The following is a 20725-nucleotide window of genomic DNA, read 5'->3' on the forward strand; positions in this document are numbered from 1 at the left end:
ACTGGGCAGAAGCGGCAGTAACTGCAGCACACGGCCGCACAGACCCCTCGGCTGTCTCACAAAGTAACGGAAATTAATACTCCGGTAAAAGGTGCGGTGGCCGGGTAGAGTCCTGCGACGGGCACCCAGGATAAGGCAGGAGGCGCAGGACAGAGTACACTATTAGAGGCAGAATACGGGTTATACTTGAACAGTTACTACAAACAGCACTAAACTTTTGTCGAAGGGATCAGGAATCTACGGCTTTTATTACACGCGGGGACCCCACTCAGAGGAACAAGGCTGTGCGCAGAAGGACACACTGACATCCATGGCTGGTAAGTAGTAACCGGACGCACTGCCGGCCTGTAGCTGAAGTAGTCGGCTTATCTTTGTTATTAATACATCGGCTACCGCTCATTAGCGAGCTAGCGTAACGCCGGCACATAATCCCAAACACGCTGGAACAGGACGCTACGTCTGTTTATAGAAACAGGAACTTTCTGAGCAGGAAAACTTCTTGGAACTGAAATTCCAGCAATTATATTATTCCTGTTGCTCATCTTCACAACATCTGCTTATCTGACACATTCATTGTGAAATAGGACGGAATGGTTTGTGCTGCTACAATGCATAATATGCAAAGGCCTTCAACAGAGGACCAATATACTAGTTCCCCAAACGTCAGGCAGCAGTGTGGGGGCCCAGACCTGCGTTACTGGGAAAGTGAGATGAAAGTGGGTTACGCGAGGGCTTCGCTCAGTCTCCGGCTAATTATCATGCATGAATTTTATTTCCAGCCCAGACATCAAAATAAGAACCAGACGGAGCCACTAGAACACAAACTGAACACCCATTTCTCCTAAACCCTTAATTGAACAGTGGTCTTTCTGTGAATACCAAAAATGACAGGTTACCAACCAAAACCTTACATGCTAAAATCACAAGTAACTTGGCGATGAAGCAGCGACCTTCAAACAGCTGGGGAACAAACCTCGGCCAAAAGCGAAGCACTGTTTAACCCACGCACTGCCTCAGTTTCACACCGCACTAGGGCTCATGGTTTAGAGCAATGGCCGACAGCCAGGGATAGGTCCCCCCCCCCCCCCAGCTAATGCCTGGTGAGTACATACAGGCAGGTTTGGAGATGACCTAACACTTGCTGAGCAGAGGTGCAGAGACCCGGGCCGTAGCTTTGAGGGGGGGACACACACAAACCTCTTGCTTGCTTTTGGTGGTGTAGCCCTGTACAGCTTCCCTGGCCACCAGACTCTCCAGTGCGTCTTGGACAGTGCGGATCTTCTCAGACTGAATGTCCAGCTGCAAGGTGAAAAATGGCTGCAATGTAGCGGACTCCTTTGAGCTCTGCTGGTACACCACGGATCTGCAAGGGAAAAAGAGAAGGCGTTTTCGGTGGGCTCCATCCAACGGCTGGGGGAGGGGGGTAATGGGGGTTTGCTTTCACAGCTGTGAGACACTTAGCGAGCGCTTCGAATCCCAAACATCACACAATTGTACAAATCAGGACTCCTTACTCCCTTTATACAATGTTAGAGATTTACCAGCAGATCCGGTGATCATAGTAAACGCACTTTAATGGCAACAGTGCAAAAAAGCAGCATACGAAATGCTTTGTGTGTGTCCAGCGCGGTCTGCAGCGCCCGGGAGGCCTAAGAGTCAGTGTAATGCTATGAGGATCTCTGACGGTGCGGCAAAAGTATATAGCGCACTACACGCAGCTGGCGGCATTAAGAACGCAATTTCTAATGTGCTGTTAAAGGGGGACAAAGTGCAAGTTGCTGTCTAACGCCTGAGAGTCCTATGGCAGACGTAGATAACCTGGGCGAGGCTGATAGTGATAACGTAACAGCTATAGTGAGGGGACAGCGGCAGATTATCTCCTGGACATGTTAACCCTGTGTAGGTTAGATAATTATATATTAATGTAACGCATATGGCATTGTATACAGAATACTAATGAGCTCCAACTTAGAGAAACTTTATAACAGCACAATTGGTAAATGCACTAGAAGTACCAGCAATCACATGGAAACCGATGAGAATAATGTGGAAGTTACAAATAACTATAAAATCTGGCAATTATTAACCACAGAACTCACAAGTACCCATCCAAACATTTCCCTCATCAATGCAGAGCCCCTGGCCGTGCCCATGCCAGCCTGTGACATTATAAACGGCTGGTTCTTGTAGTGTTTGTATGATCACACCTGGCTCCCACGCACGCGACTAGCCACGGCCGGACACTGCACTCAGTTCTTGCCTACGTGGAAACGTTTGTGGTTTGCAATTTACAGCTTCATATTTTCCAGAGGCAATTACTGTCTGTACGGGGGGAAGATGCCCCCACACAACGGCACCTCTCTTTCCAGGCGGCACTTCATCTTGGTGGACTAGGCGCACGGAACACCCTGGTAGGACGGAAGGAGGCGATCCATTCCAAACCAGTCTCCCAGGACAGATTAACCATTCGCAGTGCTGCCCTGATCAGACTGATGGAGTGGTCAGGAGGCCGATCCATCTTCTGCTCCATTATAAAGAGGGATCATGTATATCCACTGAGCATTGCGTGGATGAGCACATAGGTGGGGGGCCACAGAGAGAGACGCAGCAATACAATCAGTCTCAGGAGACAACACAGAAGACTTTGCTCTGGGGCTCTTACATTTCGTGTCCCGCTCAGTGATGCCAAATCACAAACCCTAAGTTACAATCTGTCTTACCAAAAGCCTAGCTGTGGGCACCTTACTAATGACGGTGGGGGAACAGAGTGTCCATATTAACCACATGGCAGAGAGTAAGGCACTGTGGTCGGGGAACAGCGTTACATCCTCACACCCCACCCTTCTCACTCAGACAGCAGATGTTTCACAGGATCCTGCAAATTGTGCAGTCTGAGAATGTGCCGGTCTCTGCAGGACGAACCCAATCGCTCAGTGTCCTCTCAGAGCCGGTCATCTCATCAGTGATATCCATCATCCATTCCAGAACCTGTCATTTCATCACCGATACCCATCATCCTCTCCCAGAGCTGTCATCTCACCACTGATACCTATCATCCCCTCCCAGAGCAGTCATCTCATCACTGATACCCATCATCCTCTCCCAGAGCCGTCATCTCATCACGGATACCTATCATCCTCTCCCAGAGCAGTCATCTCATCACTGATACACATCATCCTCTCCCAGAGCCATCACCTCATCACTGATACACATCATTCTCTCCCAGAGCCATCACCTCATCACTGATACCCATCATCCTCTCCCAGAGCATTCATCTCATCACTGATACCTATCATCCTCTCCCAGAGCAGTCATCTCATCACTGATACCTATCATCCTCTCCCAGAGCCGTCACCTCATCACTGATACCCATCATCCTCTCCCAGAGCATTCATCTCATCAATGATACCCATCATCCTCTCCCAAAGCCATCACTGATACCCATCATCCCCTCCCAGAGCCATCATCTCATCACTGATACCCATCATCCTCTCCCAGAGCCATCATCTCATCAGTGATACCCATCATCCTCTCCCAGAGCAGTCATCTCATCACTGATACCCATCATCCTCTCCCAGAGCAGTCATCTCATCAGTGATACCCATCATCCTCTCCCAGAGCAGTCATCTCACCACTGATTCCCATCACCCTCTCCCAGAGCCATCCTCTCCCAGAGCAGTTATCTCATCACTGATACCTATCATCCTCTCCCAGAGCAGTCACCTCATCACTGATGCCCATCATCCTCTCCCAGAGCAGTCACCTCATCACTGATGCCCATCATCCTCTCCCAGAGCAGTCACCTCATCACTGATGCCCATCATCCCCTCCCAGAGCCATCATCTCATCACTGATACCCATCATCATCTCCCAGAGCCATCATCTCACCACTGATACCCATCATCCTCTCCCAGAGCCGTCATCTCATCACGGATACCTATCATCCTCTCCCAGAGCAGTCATCTCATCACTGATACACATCATCCTCTCCCAGAGCCATCACCTCATCACTGATACACATCATTCTCTCCCAGAGCCATCACCTCATCACTGATACCCATCATCCTCTCCCAGAGCATTCATCTCATCACTGATACCTATCATCCTCTCCCAGAGCAGTCATCTCATCACTGATACCTATCATCCTCTCCCAGAGCCATCACCTCATCACTGATACCCATCATCCTCTCCCAGAGCATTCATCTCATCACTGATACCCATCATCCTCTCCCAGAGCCATCACTGATACCCATCATCCCCTCCCAGAGCCACCATCTCATCACTGATACCCATCATCCTCTCCCAGAGCCATCATCTCATCAGTGATACCCATCATCCTCTCCCAGAGCCATCACCTCATAACTGATACCCATCATCCTCTCCCAGAGCAGTCATCTCATCAGTGATATCCATCATCCATTCCAGAACCTCTCATTTCATCACCGATACCCATCATCCCCTCCCAGAGTCGTCATCTCATCATTGATACCCATCATCCCTCCCAGAGCCATCACCTCATCACTGATACCCATCATCCTCTCCCAGAGCAGTCATCTCATCACTGATACCTATCATCCTCTCCCAAAGCCGTCATCACATCACTGATACCTATCAACCATTGCAGAACCGGTCATTTCCTCACCGATATCTATCAACCCTTTTCATGATAAGTGATGAGATGACAGGCTCTATCATCCCTATCAGAACTGGTCATTTTATCATGGATACCCATCATGCATTACAAAGCTGGACGTTTCTCATCCCTCTCAGAGCTGGTGATTTCATCACTGATCCCTCTCAGAGCCAGTCATCTCATCACTGATACCCATCATTTCCTCCCAGAGCCATCACTGATACCTATCATCCGGAGTGGGCATACCGATGCCCCTAGTCTTGCAGAGTAGTGTGTACGGAGTGGGCGTACCGATGCCCCTAGTCTTGCAGAGCAGTGTGTACGGAGTGGGCGTACTGATGCCCCTAGTCTTGCAGAGCAGTGTGTAAGGAGTGGGCGTACTGATGCCCCTAGTCTTGCAGAGCAGTGTGTACGGAGTGTGTGTAAGAGGACCTATAGATTGGATACGCCCTGTTGTGTGTAAGAGGACCTATAGATTGTATATGCCCTGTGCGTGTGTGTGTAAGAGGACCTATAGATTGTATATGCCCTGTGTGTGTGTGTAAGAGGACCTATAGATTGTATATGCCCTGTTCTCTGTGTAAGAGGACCTATAGATTGTATATGCTCTGTTCTGTGTGTATAAGAGGACCTATAGATTGTATGTGCCCTGTTCTCTCTGTGTAAGAGGACCTATAGATTGTATATGCTCTGTTCTATGTGTGTAAGAGGACCTATAGATTGTATATGCCCTGTTCGTGTAAGAGGACCTATAGATTGTATATGCCCTGTTATGTGTGTGTAAGAGGAACTATAGATTGTATATGCCCTGTGCGTGTGTGTAAGAGGACCTATAGATTGTATATGCCCTGTTCTCTGTGTAAGAGGACCTATAGATTGTATATGCTCTGTTCTGTGTGTATAAGAGGACCTATAGATTGTATGTGCCCTGTTCTCTCTGTGTAAGAGGACCTATAGATTGTATATGCTCTGTTCTATGTGTGTAAGAGGACCTATAGATTGTATATGCCCTGTTCGTGTAAGAGGACCTATAGATTGTATATGCCCTGTGCGTGTGTGTAAGAGGACCTATAGATTGTATATGCCCTGTTCTGTGTGTGTGTGTGTAAGAGGACCTATAGATTGTATATGCCCTGTTCTGTGTGTGTGTGTAAGAGGACCTATAGATTGTATATGCCCTGTTCTGTGTGTGTGTGTGTGTAAGAGGACCTATAGATTGTATATGCCCTGTTCTCTCTGTGTAAGAGGACCTATAGATTGTATATGCCCTGTTCTCTCTGTGTAAGAGGACCTATAGATTGTATATGCCCTGTTCTCTCTGTGTAAGAGGACCTATAGATTGTATATGCCCTGTTCTCTCTGTGTAAGAGGACCTATAGATTGTATATGCCCTGTTCTGGGTGTAAGAAGACTTATAACAAGAGATATGGTAAGAACTTACCTTTGTTATCTCTGTTTCTACGAAGTCCATAGGGTCCACAGGGTTGACCTTGGGGTATAGCTGGATCTGGATCCACGGGCACCACGCAGTTAAAGCTTTGCTGCTCCCAGGATGCACTTGGGTCCGTCCTCCTCTATACCCCGCCCCGGCCACAGGCACCTCAGTTGGTAAGCAGCTAAGGCCGGAGGAGGAGACTAAACAGAGAGAAGGAAGACTGGAACACACAAGAAACCATACTCACAGAAATGGGAGACGGAAAACCGGTGACCAGCCACACAGCCCATTTGAAGCCAGGTGCGTCAGGGCGGGCGCCCTGTGGACCCTATGGACTTCGTAGAAACAGAGATAACAAAGGTAAGTTCTTACCATATCTCTTGTTTTCTACTTCAGGGTCCATAGGGGGTCCACAGGGTTGACCTTGGGGATGTCCCAAAGCAGTTCAACTAAGGGCGGGGACGCTCCTGTGCTGAAAGGAGTACCCGGCGCCCAAAGGATGCATCCTGAGAGGCGAAGGTGTCAAACGCATAAAACCTCAAAAACGTCTGAATTGAAGACCAAGTAGCCGCCTTACACAGCTGAACAGCGGAGGCGCCACGTCTAGCAGCCCAAGAGGGACCCACAGAACGAGCCTTAACAGAGGCTGGCACAGGTAAACCCTCCTGCGCATAAGCCTCACAAATAACTGAACGAAGCCAACGGGCTATCGTTTGCTTGTTGGCAGGCCAACCCCTCTTGTGAAAACCAAAGAGGACAAACAAAGAATCTGACTTCCTAACCGAAGCAGTCCGGTCCACATAGATTCTAAGTGCCCGGACCACATCCAAGGAAGCCTCACCAGCCGAAAGATCAGGTGACTGAAAAGCTGGCACAACAAGTTCCTGATTAATGTGGAACTTTGAAACCACTTTGGGCAAAAACTCAGGACGCGTGCGGAGCACTGCCCTGTCCTGGTGAAAAATCAGAAAAGGAGGGCGACAGGAAAGCGCCCCCAATTCTGAAACCCTCCTGGCCGAAGCAATTGCCAGGAGAAAAATGGTCTTAAACGTCAGCCACTTGAGCTCCACCGACTCAAGCGGCTCAAAAGGAGGACCCTGCAAGACCCTCAGTACCACCGTCAAGTCCCACGGAGCCACCGGAGGCACGAAGGGAGGCTGGATCCTGAGAACACCTTGGAAAAAGGTGTAAACATCTGGCAGTGTAGCAATCCGTCGCTGAAACCACACGGACAAAGCAGACACATGAACCTTCAGAGAGGCCAGGCGTAAGCCGAGGTCCAAACCCGATTGAAGAAATTCCAAGATTCTGGAAACCCGGAACACCTGCGGATCATAGTTTCTGGATTCACACCACTGAAAATAAGTGCGCCACACCCTGTGGTAAATCCGCGCGGAGGCAGGCTTGCGTGCCCTAAGCATGGTACCAATCACTGAACTGGAGAAACCCCTAGACCTCAAGACGGCTGTCTCAAGAGCCACGCCGTCAAAGACAGCCGACCCAGATCCGGGTAAAGGCAGGGCCCCTGAGACAACAGGTCCCGACGCTGAGGAAGAAGGTACGGAGCGTCGATGGAGAGGCACCTCAGATCGGAGTACCAAGGACGTCTGGGCCACGCCGGAGCCACCAGCACGAGCGTGCCGCCGTCCTGCTTGAATTTCCGCAGAACCCGAGGAAGTAAGGATATCGGAGGAAACAGATACGCCAGGTGAAACGTCCATTTCACCGACAGAGCGTCTACCAGACAGGCGCCTGCGTCTCTTGTCCTTGACCCGTAAACGGGCAACTTGTGATTGTGACGGGAGGCCATCAAGTCCAGTTCCGGCAGCCCCCACCTGTCCACGAGTAGCTGAAACACCTCTGGGTGAAGCGACCATTCCCCGGGATGCACATCGTGACGGCTGAGGAAGTCCGCCTCCCAATTGAGGACTCCGGGAATGAAGACTGCCGAGATCGCTGGAACGTGACACTCCGCCCAAGCAAGAATGCGAGACACCTCCGACATTGCTGCCCGACTGCGAGTTCCCCCTTGGTGGTTGATGTACGCCACCGTGGTGGCGTTGTCGGACTGCACCTGAACCGCCCTTCCGTGAAGAGCGGGGCCGGACGACTGCAGGGCCCTGTACACAGCCCGCAGTTCCAGGATGTTGATGGGGAGAAGTGCTTCTTCCGCGGACCAACGACCCTGAAGCGATAATGAGCCGGTCACTGCCCCCCAACCCCGAAGACTGGCATCCGTCGTGAGCAGGACCCAGTCCGGGATCCAAAAGGGGCGCCCCTCGACCAGATGCACCGTCTGAAGCCACCAAGCCAAAGACTGCCGAACCTCCGCGGACAACACCAGCATCTGAGAGCGGATCCGGTGAGGTAACCCGTTCCACTCCGATAGAATCAGCCCCTGCAGGGGCCGGGAATGGAACTGGGCAAATTCCACCATGTCGAATGTCGACACCATGGACCCCAGAACTCTCATAGCTGAATGGACCGACAGGCGGCAACTGCTCAGGCAACTGTGTATCCGCAGCTGCAGGGAGGAGACCTTCTCTGGAGTCAGGAAAATCCGCTGCTGACGAGAATCCAGCAGGGCTCCCAAATGAACCATCCGCTGTGATGGAATCAGGGAGGACTTCTTCCAGTTTATCAACCACCCGTGTGCCTGAAGACAAGCAATGGTCAGGTGGAGATGTCGAAGAAGCACCTCCGGGGAGCTCGCCAGCAGCAGAAGATCGTCCAGGTACGGCAACAGACGTAGACCCTGACCCCGAAGGTGGGCAGCCATAACCGCCATCACCTTGGTGAACACCCTCGGAGCCGTGGAAAGGCCAAAAGGCAACGCCCGAAATTGGTAGTGATGGTTCAGGATAGCAAACCTCAGATACCGCTGATGTGCCGGTGCTATGGGCACATGGAGATAGGCGTCCTGGATATCGAGGGAGACCATATAATCCCCGGGTTCCATCGCCAGAATGATGGAACGTAACGTTTCCATCCTGAACCTGGGAACTCTGAGGTATCTGTTCAGAGACTTCAAATTCAGGATAGGGCGATGAGAACCATTGGGTTTCTGTACCAGAAACAGAGTAGAATAGTACCCCGTCCCGCGCTGAGACTGCGGAACGGGAACAATGACCCCTGCTTGTAGCAAGGATTCTATAGCTACCTGAATCTGACCAGCTTTGGTCTTGTCCAGAGAAGGACTCGTACAAAAAAACTGGTGGGGCGGCCTGAACCGAAAAGACAGGGCGTACCCCTGAGAGACTACTTCTCGAACCCAGGCATCCGTGGTGGTATTGTGCCAACACTGGGCGAATTGGAGAAGTCAGCCTCCCACTCTGGGGTCCCCCAGAGAGAGGCCCGTCCCATCAGGCAGCAGGCTTATCCTCCTGCTTGGAAGAAGGGCGCCGAGCACTCCATGCCTGCTTCTTGGGCTTGGGTGCGGCCTTGGTCGCCGAATGTCTCGGGAAGGACTGGCCCTTGGCCTTACCCTGAACCCGAAAGGACCGAAAGGCAGAGCTCCTCACTTTAGCCGGCGCAGAGGCCGAAGGGAGAAAAGCCGACTTGGACTTAGCCAAAGTATCCACTATTCTGTCCAAATCCGGACCAAATAGTAAATCACCATTAAAAGGCAAGGCCTCCAGACCCTTTTTTGAATCTGCATCAGCCCTCCAGGACCTCAGCCACAGGGAGCGCCGAGCAGATACCGCTGCAGCCGACACCCTAGAAGTGAGCAGGCTGGCATCCAAAGACGCTTCCCCAATATAGGAAGCTGCATCCCGCATCTGTCCCACTAACGCTCTCTGGATATCCGGAGCCTCATCAGGAAAGGTATCCTCCAAGGCATTGGCCCATGCCTCAATGGCTTTAGCCACCCAGGAGATAGCCATGGACGGGCGAGCCACCGCCCCGGAAAGAGAATAAATGGACTTTAAACAAGTCTCCACCTTCCTGTCCGTGGGATCCTTCAAAGAGGAGATAGACGGCAATGGCAACGTCGCGCTTTTGATCAAGCGGGTAACGTGGGAATCCACCGCCGGCGGAGTTTCCCATTTCCTGCAATGAGCTTCAGGAAAAGGATAGTTCGCCGCCAACCTCTTCTGTGGATGGAACCTCTTACTAGGTAATTGCCAGGCCGCCGCCATATGATCCGATAATTGATCAGACAGGGGGAACACAGTTGAGGTCACCTTGGCCTTTTTAAAATTAGGAAACTTCGACCTAGGAGCCGGCGCATCATCCTCAACATGTAGGATAGCCCGCACCGCCCTAACTAAGGCTGGAACATTAATGGAGGACTTAGCTTCCACCTCCTGCCCCATGACATCAGAGTCAGAGTCCTCATGGATTTCTCCATCATCTGAGGACACTTCCGAGTCCGACAACTGCGCAGCTAGTGAACTCACAACCGGACGTTTAGACACCCTTGGTGGCACATCACCTTGCAACATAGACTGAAACGCCGAGGATGAAGCCGCCAGACTCTGTACGGAGCTGGATAGAACATCCACCCAAGGCGGAGGAGCCGTCGGAGCAACACTCTGCAAAGGCACTACAGACTGACACGTCCCTGGGGAAGCCTGCACATACACAGGCAGTCCCGAGTAAGGACCCACAGTCTGGGCCCCGGGGGAAGACCGCAACATTTGTGGAACCCTCGGGGAATGGGGGATGGTGGGCTGCGGTAACGCCCTAGAAGGGACCGCTGATGGGACCGATAACCGGTCCGCAATAGACGCCAGCACCTGTGAAAACATCGCCCAAGGAGGGTCCTGTGATACAGGGGGGTTGGAGGGGCCCGGTACCAGCTGGCACCGCCCGCACAGACCATCCTGAGATAAGTCCTCCCCATCAACTCCAGCAGCACAGCGTCTGCAGGAAAATAGCACAGGAGCCACAGAGCGCTCAGTCTCCTCATCCGACATGATACCGTAAATACACAAGAAATAGGTATCACCAGAGGAATTACGGTTTTAACACCCGCGCACTCACCAGTATGCGAAACAACAGCCCAGATATGGTACTGTGTAGCACACAACAGTATGTGACTGACCCCACAAATACGTGTTTTATATATGTGAGGGTCTCAGAAAAACGCCCTTCCCCCACACACCTGCCGGGCCGTAGGAGAAGGAAAGGGATAGTTATAAGCTGACAGTAAGGAGAATAAGTCACAGACAGGCAGCACTAGCAATAGTCACATACAATGCAGAAAAGTTAGTACTCACTGCACCTTCCGCTACAATCAACCGCCCAGATTCAGTGTCTGGGAGGGCTATAGCGCTGTGTACACTGTCCTTTAGCAGGGGAGAGGTACACAGGGGGACCGGTCCACTTGATACCGCCTGGGAGTCTGCGATGTGCCAGTAAAGATGGCCGCCGGAGACCTCAGAGGAGGAGTGGCCGAGACATAAGAGCAGCTCAGCGACGCCAGACTCCTAGTTGAAAGGCGCGCTGAGCTGAGGGGAGGAGCCGCTAGACAGGGAAGGCTGCCTCCCCTGGCTAGCAATTAACCCCCGGGTTGCCGGTCCCGCTACCAGCCTGATACCCTGGTGGTCTAGCGGACACGCGGGGTATTCCTCAATTGAGGGGGAGCCCGCCGCCGCCGCTAGCGCCTCCGGTCTGTCCCCAGAGACCGGAGGCTCCTGACTGCATTGAAGTATCCGCGGGCCGCCGCACGCGGCGACCCGCGGCTTACCTGATCCCCGTCGCGTCCGGCAGCAGTCAAGGGAGTCCCCAGAGCCCGGCTAGTACAGGCTCTGGGGTCCCGCCGCGATCCCCAGAGCTGTACTGGCGTTGCGGCGCCAGCGGGGAGAAGGAGCGGCAGCGTGGACGTCCTAAAGGACAGTCTGATGCTGCCGCTCTAAAAGTGTAAAAAAAGAAGAAAAAAATAAAAAAAATTTCTTTTAAAATAAAGCTTAGGGGCTGCTCCTGCAGCCCCACTGCGACAGGGTGACCCGACTCCGGCCGGGCACCAACTAAAACTGAGGTGCCTGTGGCCGGGGCGGGGTATAGAGGAGGACGGACCCAAGTGCATCCTGGGAGCAGCAAAGCTTTAACTGCGTGGTGCCCGTGGATCCAGATCCAGCTATACCCCAAGGTCAACCCTGTGGACCCCCTATGGACCCTGAAGTAGAAAGATTGTATGTGCTCTGTTCTGTGTGTGTGTAAGGGGACCTATAGATTGTATATGCCCTGTGCGTGTGTGTGTAAGAGGACCTATAGATTGTATATGCCCTGTGTGTGTGTGTGTGTAAGAGGACCTATAGATTGTATATGCCCTGCTCTGTGTGTAAGAGGACCTATAGATTGTATAGGCCCTGTGCGTGTGTGTGTAAGAGGACCTATAGATTGTATATGCCCTGTTCTCTGTGTAAGAGGACCTATAGATTGTATATGCCCTGTTCTCTCTGTGTAAGAGGACCTATAGATTGTATATGCCCTGTTCTCTCTGTGTAAGAGGACCTATAGATTGTATATGCCCTGTTCTCTCTGTGTAAGAGGACCTATAGATTGTATATGCCCTGTTCTGGGTGTAAGAAGACCTATAGATTGTATGTGCTCTGTTCTGTGTGTGTGTAAGAGGAACTATAGATTGTATATGCCCTGTGCGTGTGTGTGTGTAAGAGGACCTATAGATTGTATATGCCCTGTGTGTGTGTGTGTGTGTGTGTGTGTAAGAGGACCTATAGATTGTATATGCTCTGTTCTATGTGTGTAAGAGGACCTATGGATTGTATATGCCCTGTTCTCTCTGTGTAAGAGGACCTATAGATTGTATATGCCCTGTTCTCTCTGTGTAAGAGGACCTATAGATTGTATATGCCCTGTTCTCTCTGTGTAAGAGGACCTATAGATTGTATATGCCCTGTTCTCTCTGTGTAAGAGGACCTATAGATTGTATATGCTCTGTTCTGTGTGTGTAAGAGGACCTATAGATTGTATATGCCCTGTTCTCTCTGTGTAAGAGGACCTATAGATTGTATATGCCCTGTTCTCTCTGTGTAAGAGGACCTATAGATTGTATATGCTCTGTTCTGTGTGTGTAAGAGGACCTATAGATTGTATATGCCCTGTTCTCTCTGTGTAAGAGGACCTATAGATTGTATATGCCCTGTTCTCTCTGTGTAAGAGGACCTATAGATTGTATATGCCCTGTTCTCTCTGTGTAAGAGGACCTATAGATTGTATATGCCCTGTTCTGGGTGTAAGAAGACCTATAGATTGTATGTGCTCTGTTCTGTGTGTGTGTAAGGGGACCTATAGATTGTAAATGCCCTGTGCGTGTGTGTGTGTAAGAGGACCTATAGATTGTATATGCCGTGTGTGTGTGTGTGTGTGTGTGTAAGAGGACCTATAGATTGTATATGCCCTGCTCTGTGTGTAAGAGGACCTATAGATTGTATATGCCCTGTGCGCGTGTAAGAGGACCTATAGATTGTATATGCTCTGTTCTGTGTGTATAAGAGGACCTATAGATTGTATGTGCCCTGTTCTCTCTGTGTAAGAGGACCTATAGATTGTATATGCTCTGTTCTATGTGTGTAAGAGGACCTATAGATTGTATATGCCCTGTTCGTGTAAGAGGACCTATAGATTGTATATGCCCTGTTATGTGTGTGTAAGAGGAACTATAGATTGTATATGCCCTGTGCGTGTGTGTAAGAGGACCTATAGATTGTATATGCCCTGTTCTGTGTGTGTGTGTGTAAGAGGACCTATAGATTGTATATGCCCTGTTCTGTGTGTGTGTGTAAGAGGACCTATAGATTGTATATGCCCTGTTCTGTGTGTGTGTGTGTAAGAGGACCTATAGATTGTATATGCCCTGTTCTGTGCGTGTGAAAGAGGACCTATAGATTGTTACTCCAGTCTAGTGCAGATGAATGAGGGCATGGGTATCATTGCTCTGGGAACACCTATGTTACTGAATACGCCGTATTACACCAAGCTGAGTTACTACAGAAACAGATATTGCCTTTATCACGCTGTAAGCCAACACCTAGGAAACATGTCATGCTGGAATAGGTAGTTCCACAGCACCGGCAGTGTCGGGTGTTGCCTACCCCTGGCCTAGACACTAAATGGTGGCATAAGAACACGCAGCATATCTTCCTTACTATCACACTACACCTAATGGTCATCACCCATTGCATTGTACATGAACGTCAGAGCCATCATATATAGTCACAATCTGACCCTGTACAAGGTGCCATCGTCTCGGCAATAACCAGCTCGTTGCGACTAGAATCATCGCCAGCTGGGAATGTGGCGGAACATGCTTCGTGCGCGGGTATTTCATGTCAGCGACCAGAAAGCATAAAGCAGGGCAATGGCCAATACCTCATGTGTCCTCCAAAGATGTCGGTAATCAAAGTCTGCACAAAGTCTGCTTGCCGAGTGACCGAGGACTTGTTGCGTGGTCCCACCTGCTCCCACTCCTCGTCACTTCCTCCCCCTCGGTCCTCATGGTCGTTCACATCCACTTCCTCATTCACCGGCTGCGTTTCGGGACCATTTGAAACAGAGATTTCTTTATAGAGACAAAATAAAACAGATAACGTAAGATAAGCCACAGAGAGCTCACCCAGACACACATGCCCTGAATGTCCCACATCCACGCTCCAGGAAATCAGTGTATTCACTTCACATATTGACTTTAGGGCTTTTATGTCGCTATGACCCAGCTGTGCGGAATGGCCTGGCGTGGGCTGGTGTGCTCAGGAAGTCTGCTGCTATGAGGAGTAGGCACAGCTCCTCCTGGTCAGCAACTGGCAGGGATTACAGCTATAAACTACAGCCGGAAGGGGAAATGACAACCAGACCAGAATCCCACAATGACAGGGCAGCTCCAGACTGCAAAAATAGAGCAGAGAGACCATACAACACACTTAGAACCAGCCCTTCCGTACAGCAGCACCCAGAGACCCCATCATCATCATCTCACTGCGATCACCTCAGGACATACAGCACCCGGAGACCCCATCATCATCTCACTGCAATCATCTCAGGACATACAGCACCCGGAGACCCCATCATCATCATCCCACTGCAATCATCTCGGGACATACAGCACCCGGAGACCCCATCATCATCATCTCACTGCAATCATCTCAGGACATACAGCACCCGGAGACCCCATCATCATCATCATCATCATCATCATATCACTGCAATCATCTCAGGACATGCAGCACCCGGAGACCCCATCATCTCAGGACATGCAGCACCAGGAGACCCCATCGTCATCATCTCACTGCAATCATCTCAGGACATGCAGCACCCGGAGACCCCATCATCATCTCACTGCAATCATCTCAGGACATGCAGCACCCGGAGACCCCATCATCATCTCACTGCAATCATCTCAGGACATGCAGCACCCGGAGACCCCATCATCATCATCAGCTCACTGCAATCATCTCAGGACATGCAGCACCCGGAGACCCCATCATCATCATCTCAGGACATACAGCACCCGGAGACCCCATCATCATCTCACTGCAATCATCTCAGGACATACAGCACCCGGAGACCCCATCATCATCATCTCAGGACATACAGCACCCGGAGACCCCATCATCATCATCTCAGGACATAGAGCACCCGAACACCCCATCATCATCATCATCTCACTGTGATCATCTCAGGACATACAGCACCCGGAGACCCCATCATCTCACTGTGATCATCTCAGGACATACAGCACCCGGAGACCCCATCATCATCTCACTGCAATCATCTCATAACATACAGCACCTGGAGACCCCATCATCATCATCATCATCATCATCATCTCACTGCAATCATCTCAGGACATGCAGCACCCGGAGACCCCATCATCATCATCTCACTGCAATCATCTCAGGACATGCAGCACCCGGAGACCCCATCATCATCATCATCTCACTGCAATCATCTCAGGACATACAGCACCCGGAGACCCCATCATCATCATCATCTCACTGCAATCATCTCAGGACATACAGCACCCGGAGACCCCATCATCATCATCATCTCACTGCAATCATCTCAGGACATACAGCACCCGGAGACCCCATCATCATCATCATCTCACTGCAATCATCTCAGGACATACAGCACCCGGAGACCCCATCATCATCATCATCTCACTGCAATCATCTCAGGACATACAGCACCCGAAGACCCCATCATCATCATCATCTCACTGCAATCATCTCAGGACATACAGCACCCGGAGACCCCATCATCATCATCATCTCACGGCAATCATCTCAGGACATACAGCACCCGGACACCCCATCATCATCATCTCACTGCAATCATCTCAGGTCATACAGCACCCGGAGACCCCCATCATCATCATCATCATCTCACTGCAATCATCTCAGGACATGCAGCACCCGGAGACCCCATCATCATCATCTCACTGCAATCATCTCAGGACATGCAGCACCCGGAGACCCCCATCATCATCATCATCTCACTGCAATCATCTCAGGACATACAGCACCCGGAGACCCATCCCGGGACATACAGCACCCGGAGACCCATCCCGGGACATACAGCACCCGGAGACCCATCCCGGGACATACAGCACCCGGAGACCCATCCCGGGACATACAGCACCCGGAGACCCATCCCGGGACATACAGCACCTGAATGGCACTTTATGGGCTGCTGCTACCAAACAAATGTACATCCAACAACTCTCCCCAGTCTCAGTAATAGAGGGACATATGCAGCTTATTAGAGCCATAAACACCTGGTCCCCGAAGTGCCCTCTATCTCCCACACACACCATACCGCGCACACACACACACACAGACAATGTACCGCACACACACACACAGACACAATGTACCGCACACACACACACAGACACAATGTACCGCACACACACACACAGACACAATGTACCGCACACACACACACAGACACAATGTACCGCACACACACACAGACACAATGTACTGCACACACACACAGACACAATGTACTGCACACACAGACACAATGTACCGCACACACACACAGACACAATGTACCGCACACACACACAGACACAATGTACCGCACACACACACACAGACACAATGTACCGCACACACACACAGACACAATGTACCGCACACACACACAGACACAATGTACCGCACACACACACAGACACAATGTACCGCACACACACACAGACACAATGTACCGCACACACACACAGACACAATGTACCGCACACACACACAGACACAATGTACCGCACACACACACAGACAATGTACCGCACACACACACACAATGTACTGCACACACACACACACACACAATGTACTGCACACACACACACACACAATGTACTGCACACACACACACACAATGTACTGCACACACACACACACACAATGTACTGCACACACACAGACACAATGTACTGCACACACACAGACACAAGGTACTGCACACACTAAAATGTACTGCACACACAATGTACTGCACACACACACACAATGTACTGCACACACACACACAATGTACTGCGCACACACACACAATGTACTGCACACACACACACAATGTACTGCACACACACACACAATGTACTGCACACACACACACAATGTACTGCACACACACACACACACACACACAATGTACTGCACACACACACACACAATGTACTGCACACACACACACACACAATGTACTGCACACACACACACACACAATGTACTGCACACACACACACACACACAATGTACTGCACACACACACACACACACACAATGTACTGCACACACACACACACAATGTACTGCACACACACACACAATGTACTGCACACACACACACACACAATGTACTACACACACACACACACAATGTACTGCACACACACACACACAATGTACTGCACACACACACACACAATGTACTGCACACACACACACACAATGTACTGCACACACACAATGTACTGCACACACACACACACAATGTACTGCACACACACAATGTACTGCACACACACACACACAATGTACTGCACACACACACACACACAATGTACTGCACACACACACACACAATGTACTGCACACACACACACAATGTACTGCACACACACACACAATGTACTGCACACACACACAATGTACTGCACACACACACAATGTACTGCACACACACACAATGTACTGCACACACACACAATGTACTGCACACACACACAATGTACTGCACACACACACACACACACACACAATGTACTGCACACACACACACACACAATGTACTGCACACACACACACACAATGTACTGCACACACACACACACAATGTACTGCACACACACACACACAATGTACTGCACACACACACACAATGTACTGCACACACACACACACACACACACACAATGTACTGCACACACACACACACACACACAATGTACTGCACACACATACTAATTCAATACACATTGTGTCAATCTTATTTATGAAAGTAACGTAGTGAGAGCAAGGAAACCTGTAGCACATAGAGAGGACACCAGCGGGAGCCTGTTATATTTGGGAGTATCAGTACTGAGTTATCACTGACACAATTCCTGGAATCACTGGCTACAGTACAATATGTTTTCCCTGGCCAGACAATGAAGAGACTTCCCACATACCACTCTCCATTAATATCGCAAAGAAGAAAAATACATTTCAGGAACCTCAAAATATAGACACCCGGAAAATCATTACACAGCGCCCCGACCGAGGGATTCCCATCACAGAGGATCTGTTGCTCCTGGTAACATACCGGGCAGCAGGACAGACAGCTGGGTGCAGCCACAATCACACACACAGCGATGACTTCCTCCAGCAGTGCCAGCGCCGGGCACTAATGTTTTATCAGAGACCTTGGCGGACCTGTAGACTGCGATCACAACGTCCGCAAGACGCGCTTCACTCACCGACCATCAGCTTCCATGACAGAAAGTGTGGACACTGGGCAGGTTTTCTGCTAGAACAGTCTGTGCACAAATCTGCCGTAAATCCCATCAACCATGGGGCAATGATCACTCTGCCATCAGAGGACTGGCCGTCTGGCACAGAGAACACCACCTCCAGCTAATATCATCTGTACAAATCTGCCGTACATCACAGCAACCATGGGGCAATGATCACTCTGCCATCAGAGGACTGGCCGCTCGGCACAGAGAACACCACCTCCAGCTAATATCATCTGTACAAATCTGCTGTACATCACATCAACCATGGGGCAATGATCACGCTGCCATCAGAGGACTGGCCGCCCGGCACAGAGAACACCGGCTCCAGCTAATATCATCTGTACAAATCTGCTGTACATCACATCAACCATGGGGCAATGATCCCTCTGCCATCAGGGGACTGGCCGCCCGGCACAGAGAGAACACCGGCTCCAGCTAATATCATCTGTACAAATCTGCCGTACATTACATCAACCATGGGGCAATGATCACGCTGCCATCAGAGGACTGGCCGCCCGGCACAAAGAGAACACCGGCTCCAGCTAATATCATCTGTCCAAATCTGCCGTACATTACATCAACCATGGGGCAATGATCACGCTGCCATCAGGGGACTGGCCGCCCGGCACAGAGAACACCACCTCCAGCTAATATCATCTGTACAAATCTGCCGTACATCACAGCAACCATGGGGCAATGATCACGCTGCCATCAGAGGACTGGCCGCCTGGCACAGAGAACACCACCTCCAGCTAATATCATCTGTCCAAATATGCCGTACATTACATCAACCATGGGGCAATGATCACTCTGCCATCAGAGGACTGGCCGCCCGGCACAGAGAACACCACCTCCAGCTAATATCTGTACAAATCTGCCGTACATCACAGCAACCATGGGGCAATGATCACGCTGCCATTAGAGGACTGGCCGCCCGGCACAGCGAGAGAACACCAGCTCCAGCTAATATCATCTGTACAAATCTGCCGTACATCACAGCAACCATGGGGCAATGATCACTCTGCCATCAGAGGACTGGCATCCCGGCACAGAGAACACCACCTCCAGCTAATATCATCTGTACAAATCTGCCGTATATCACAGCAACCATGGGGCAATGATCACGCTGCCATCAGGGGACTGGCCGCCCGGCACAGAGAAAACCGGCTCCAGCTATTATCATCTGTACAAATCTGCCGTACATTACATCAACCATGGGGCAATGATCACGCTGCCATTAGAGGACTGGCCGCCCGGCACAGCGAGAGAACACCACCTCCAGCTAATATCATCTGTACAAATCTGCTGTACATCACATCAACCATGGGGCAATGATCACGCTGCCATCAGAGGACTGGCCGCCCGGCACAGAGAACACCGGCTCCAGCTAATATCATCTGTCCAAATCTGCCGTACATCACATTAACCATGGGGCAATGATCCCTCTGCCATCAGGGGACTGGCCGCCCGGCACAGAGAGAACACCAGCTCCAGCTAATATCATCTGTACAAATCTGCCGGACATCACATCAACCATGGGGCAATGATCACGCTGCCATCAGAGGACTGGCCGCCTGGCAGAGAACACCACCTCCAGCTAATATCATCTGTCCAAATATGCCGTACATTACATCAACCATGGGGCAATGATCACTCTGCCATCAGAGGACTGGCCGCCCGGCAC

General features: G+C 50.7%; 1 protein-coding gene across 6 annotated transcripts in view; it reads right to left on the reverse strand.

Moving 5' to 3' along the window:
* The window catches only part of USP10 (ubiquitin specific peptidase 10), a 99592-nt gene that overhangs the window by 3449 nt on the left and 75418 nt on the right, over window positions 1–20725 (reverse strand). For all 6 annotated transcript variants that reach the window (XM_088466340.1, XM_088466339.1, XM_088466338.1 and 3 more), the window contains 2 exons: window positions 14406–14595; window positions 1198–1363 (listed from right to left, as the gene is read on the reverse strand). In XM_088466340.1, coding sequence (XP_088322466.1) covers window positions 1198–1363; window positions 14406–14595 — 356 coding nt within the window. The remainder of the gene's footprint in view (window positions 1–1197; window positions 1364–14405; window positions 14596–20725) is intronic.

This window comes from Taudactylus pleione, unplaced genomic scaffold (genome assembly GCF_031769625.1).
Source record: "Taudactylus pleione unplaced genomic scaffold, aTauple2 ptg002854l, whole genome shotgun sequence".
In the NCBI taxonomy this organism is placed as follows: Eukaryota; Metazoa; Chordata; class Amphibia; order Anura; family Myobatrachidae; genus Taudactylus; species Taudactylus pleione.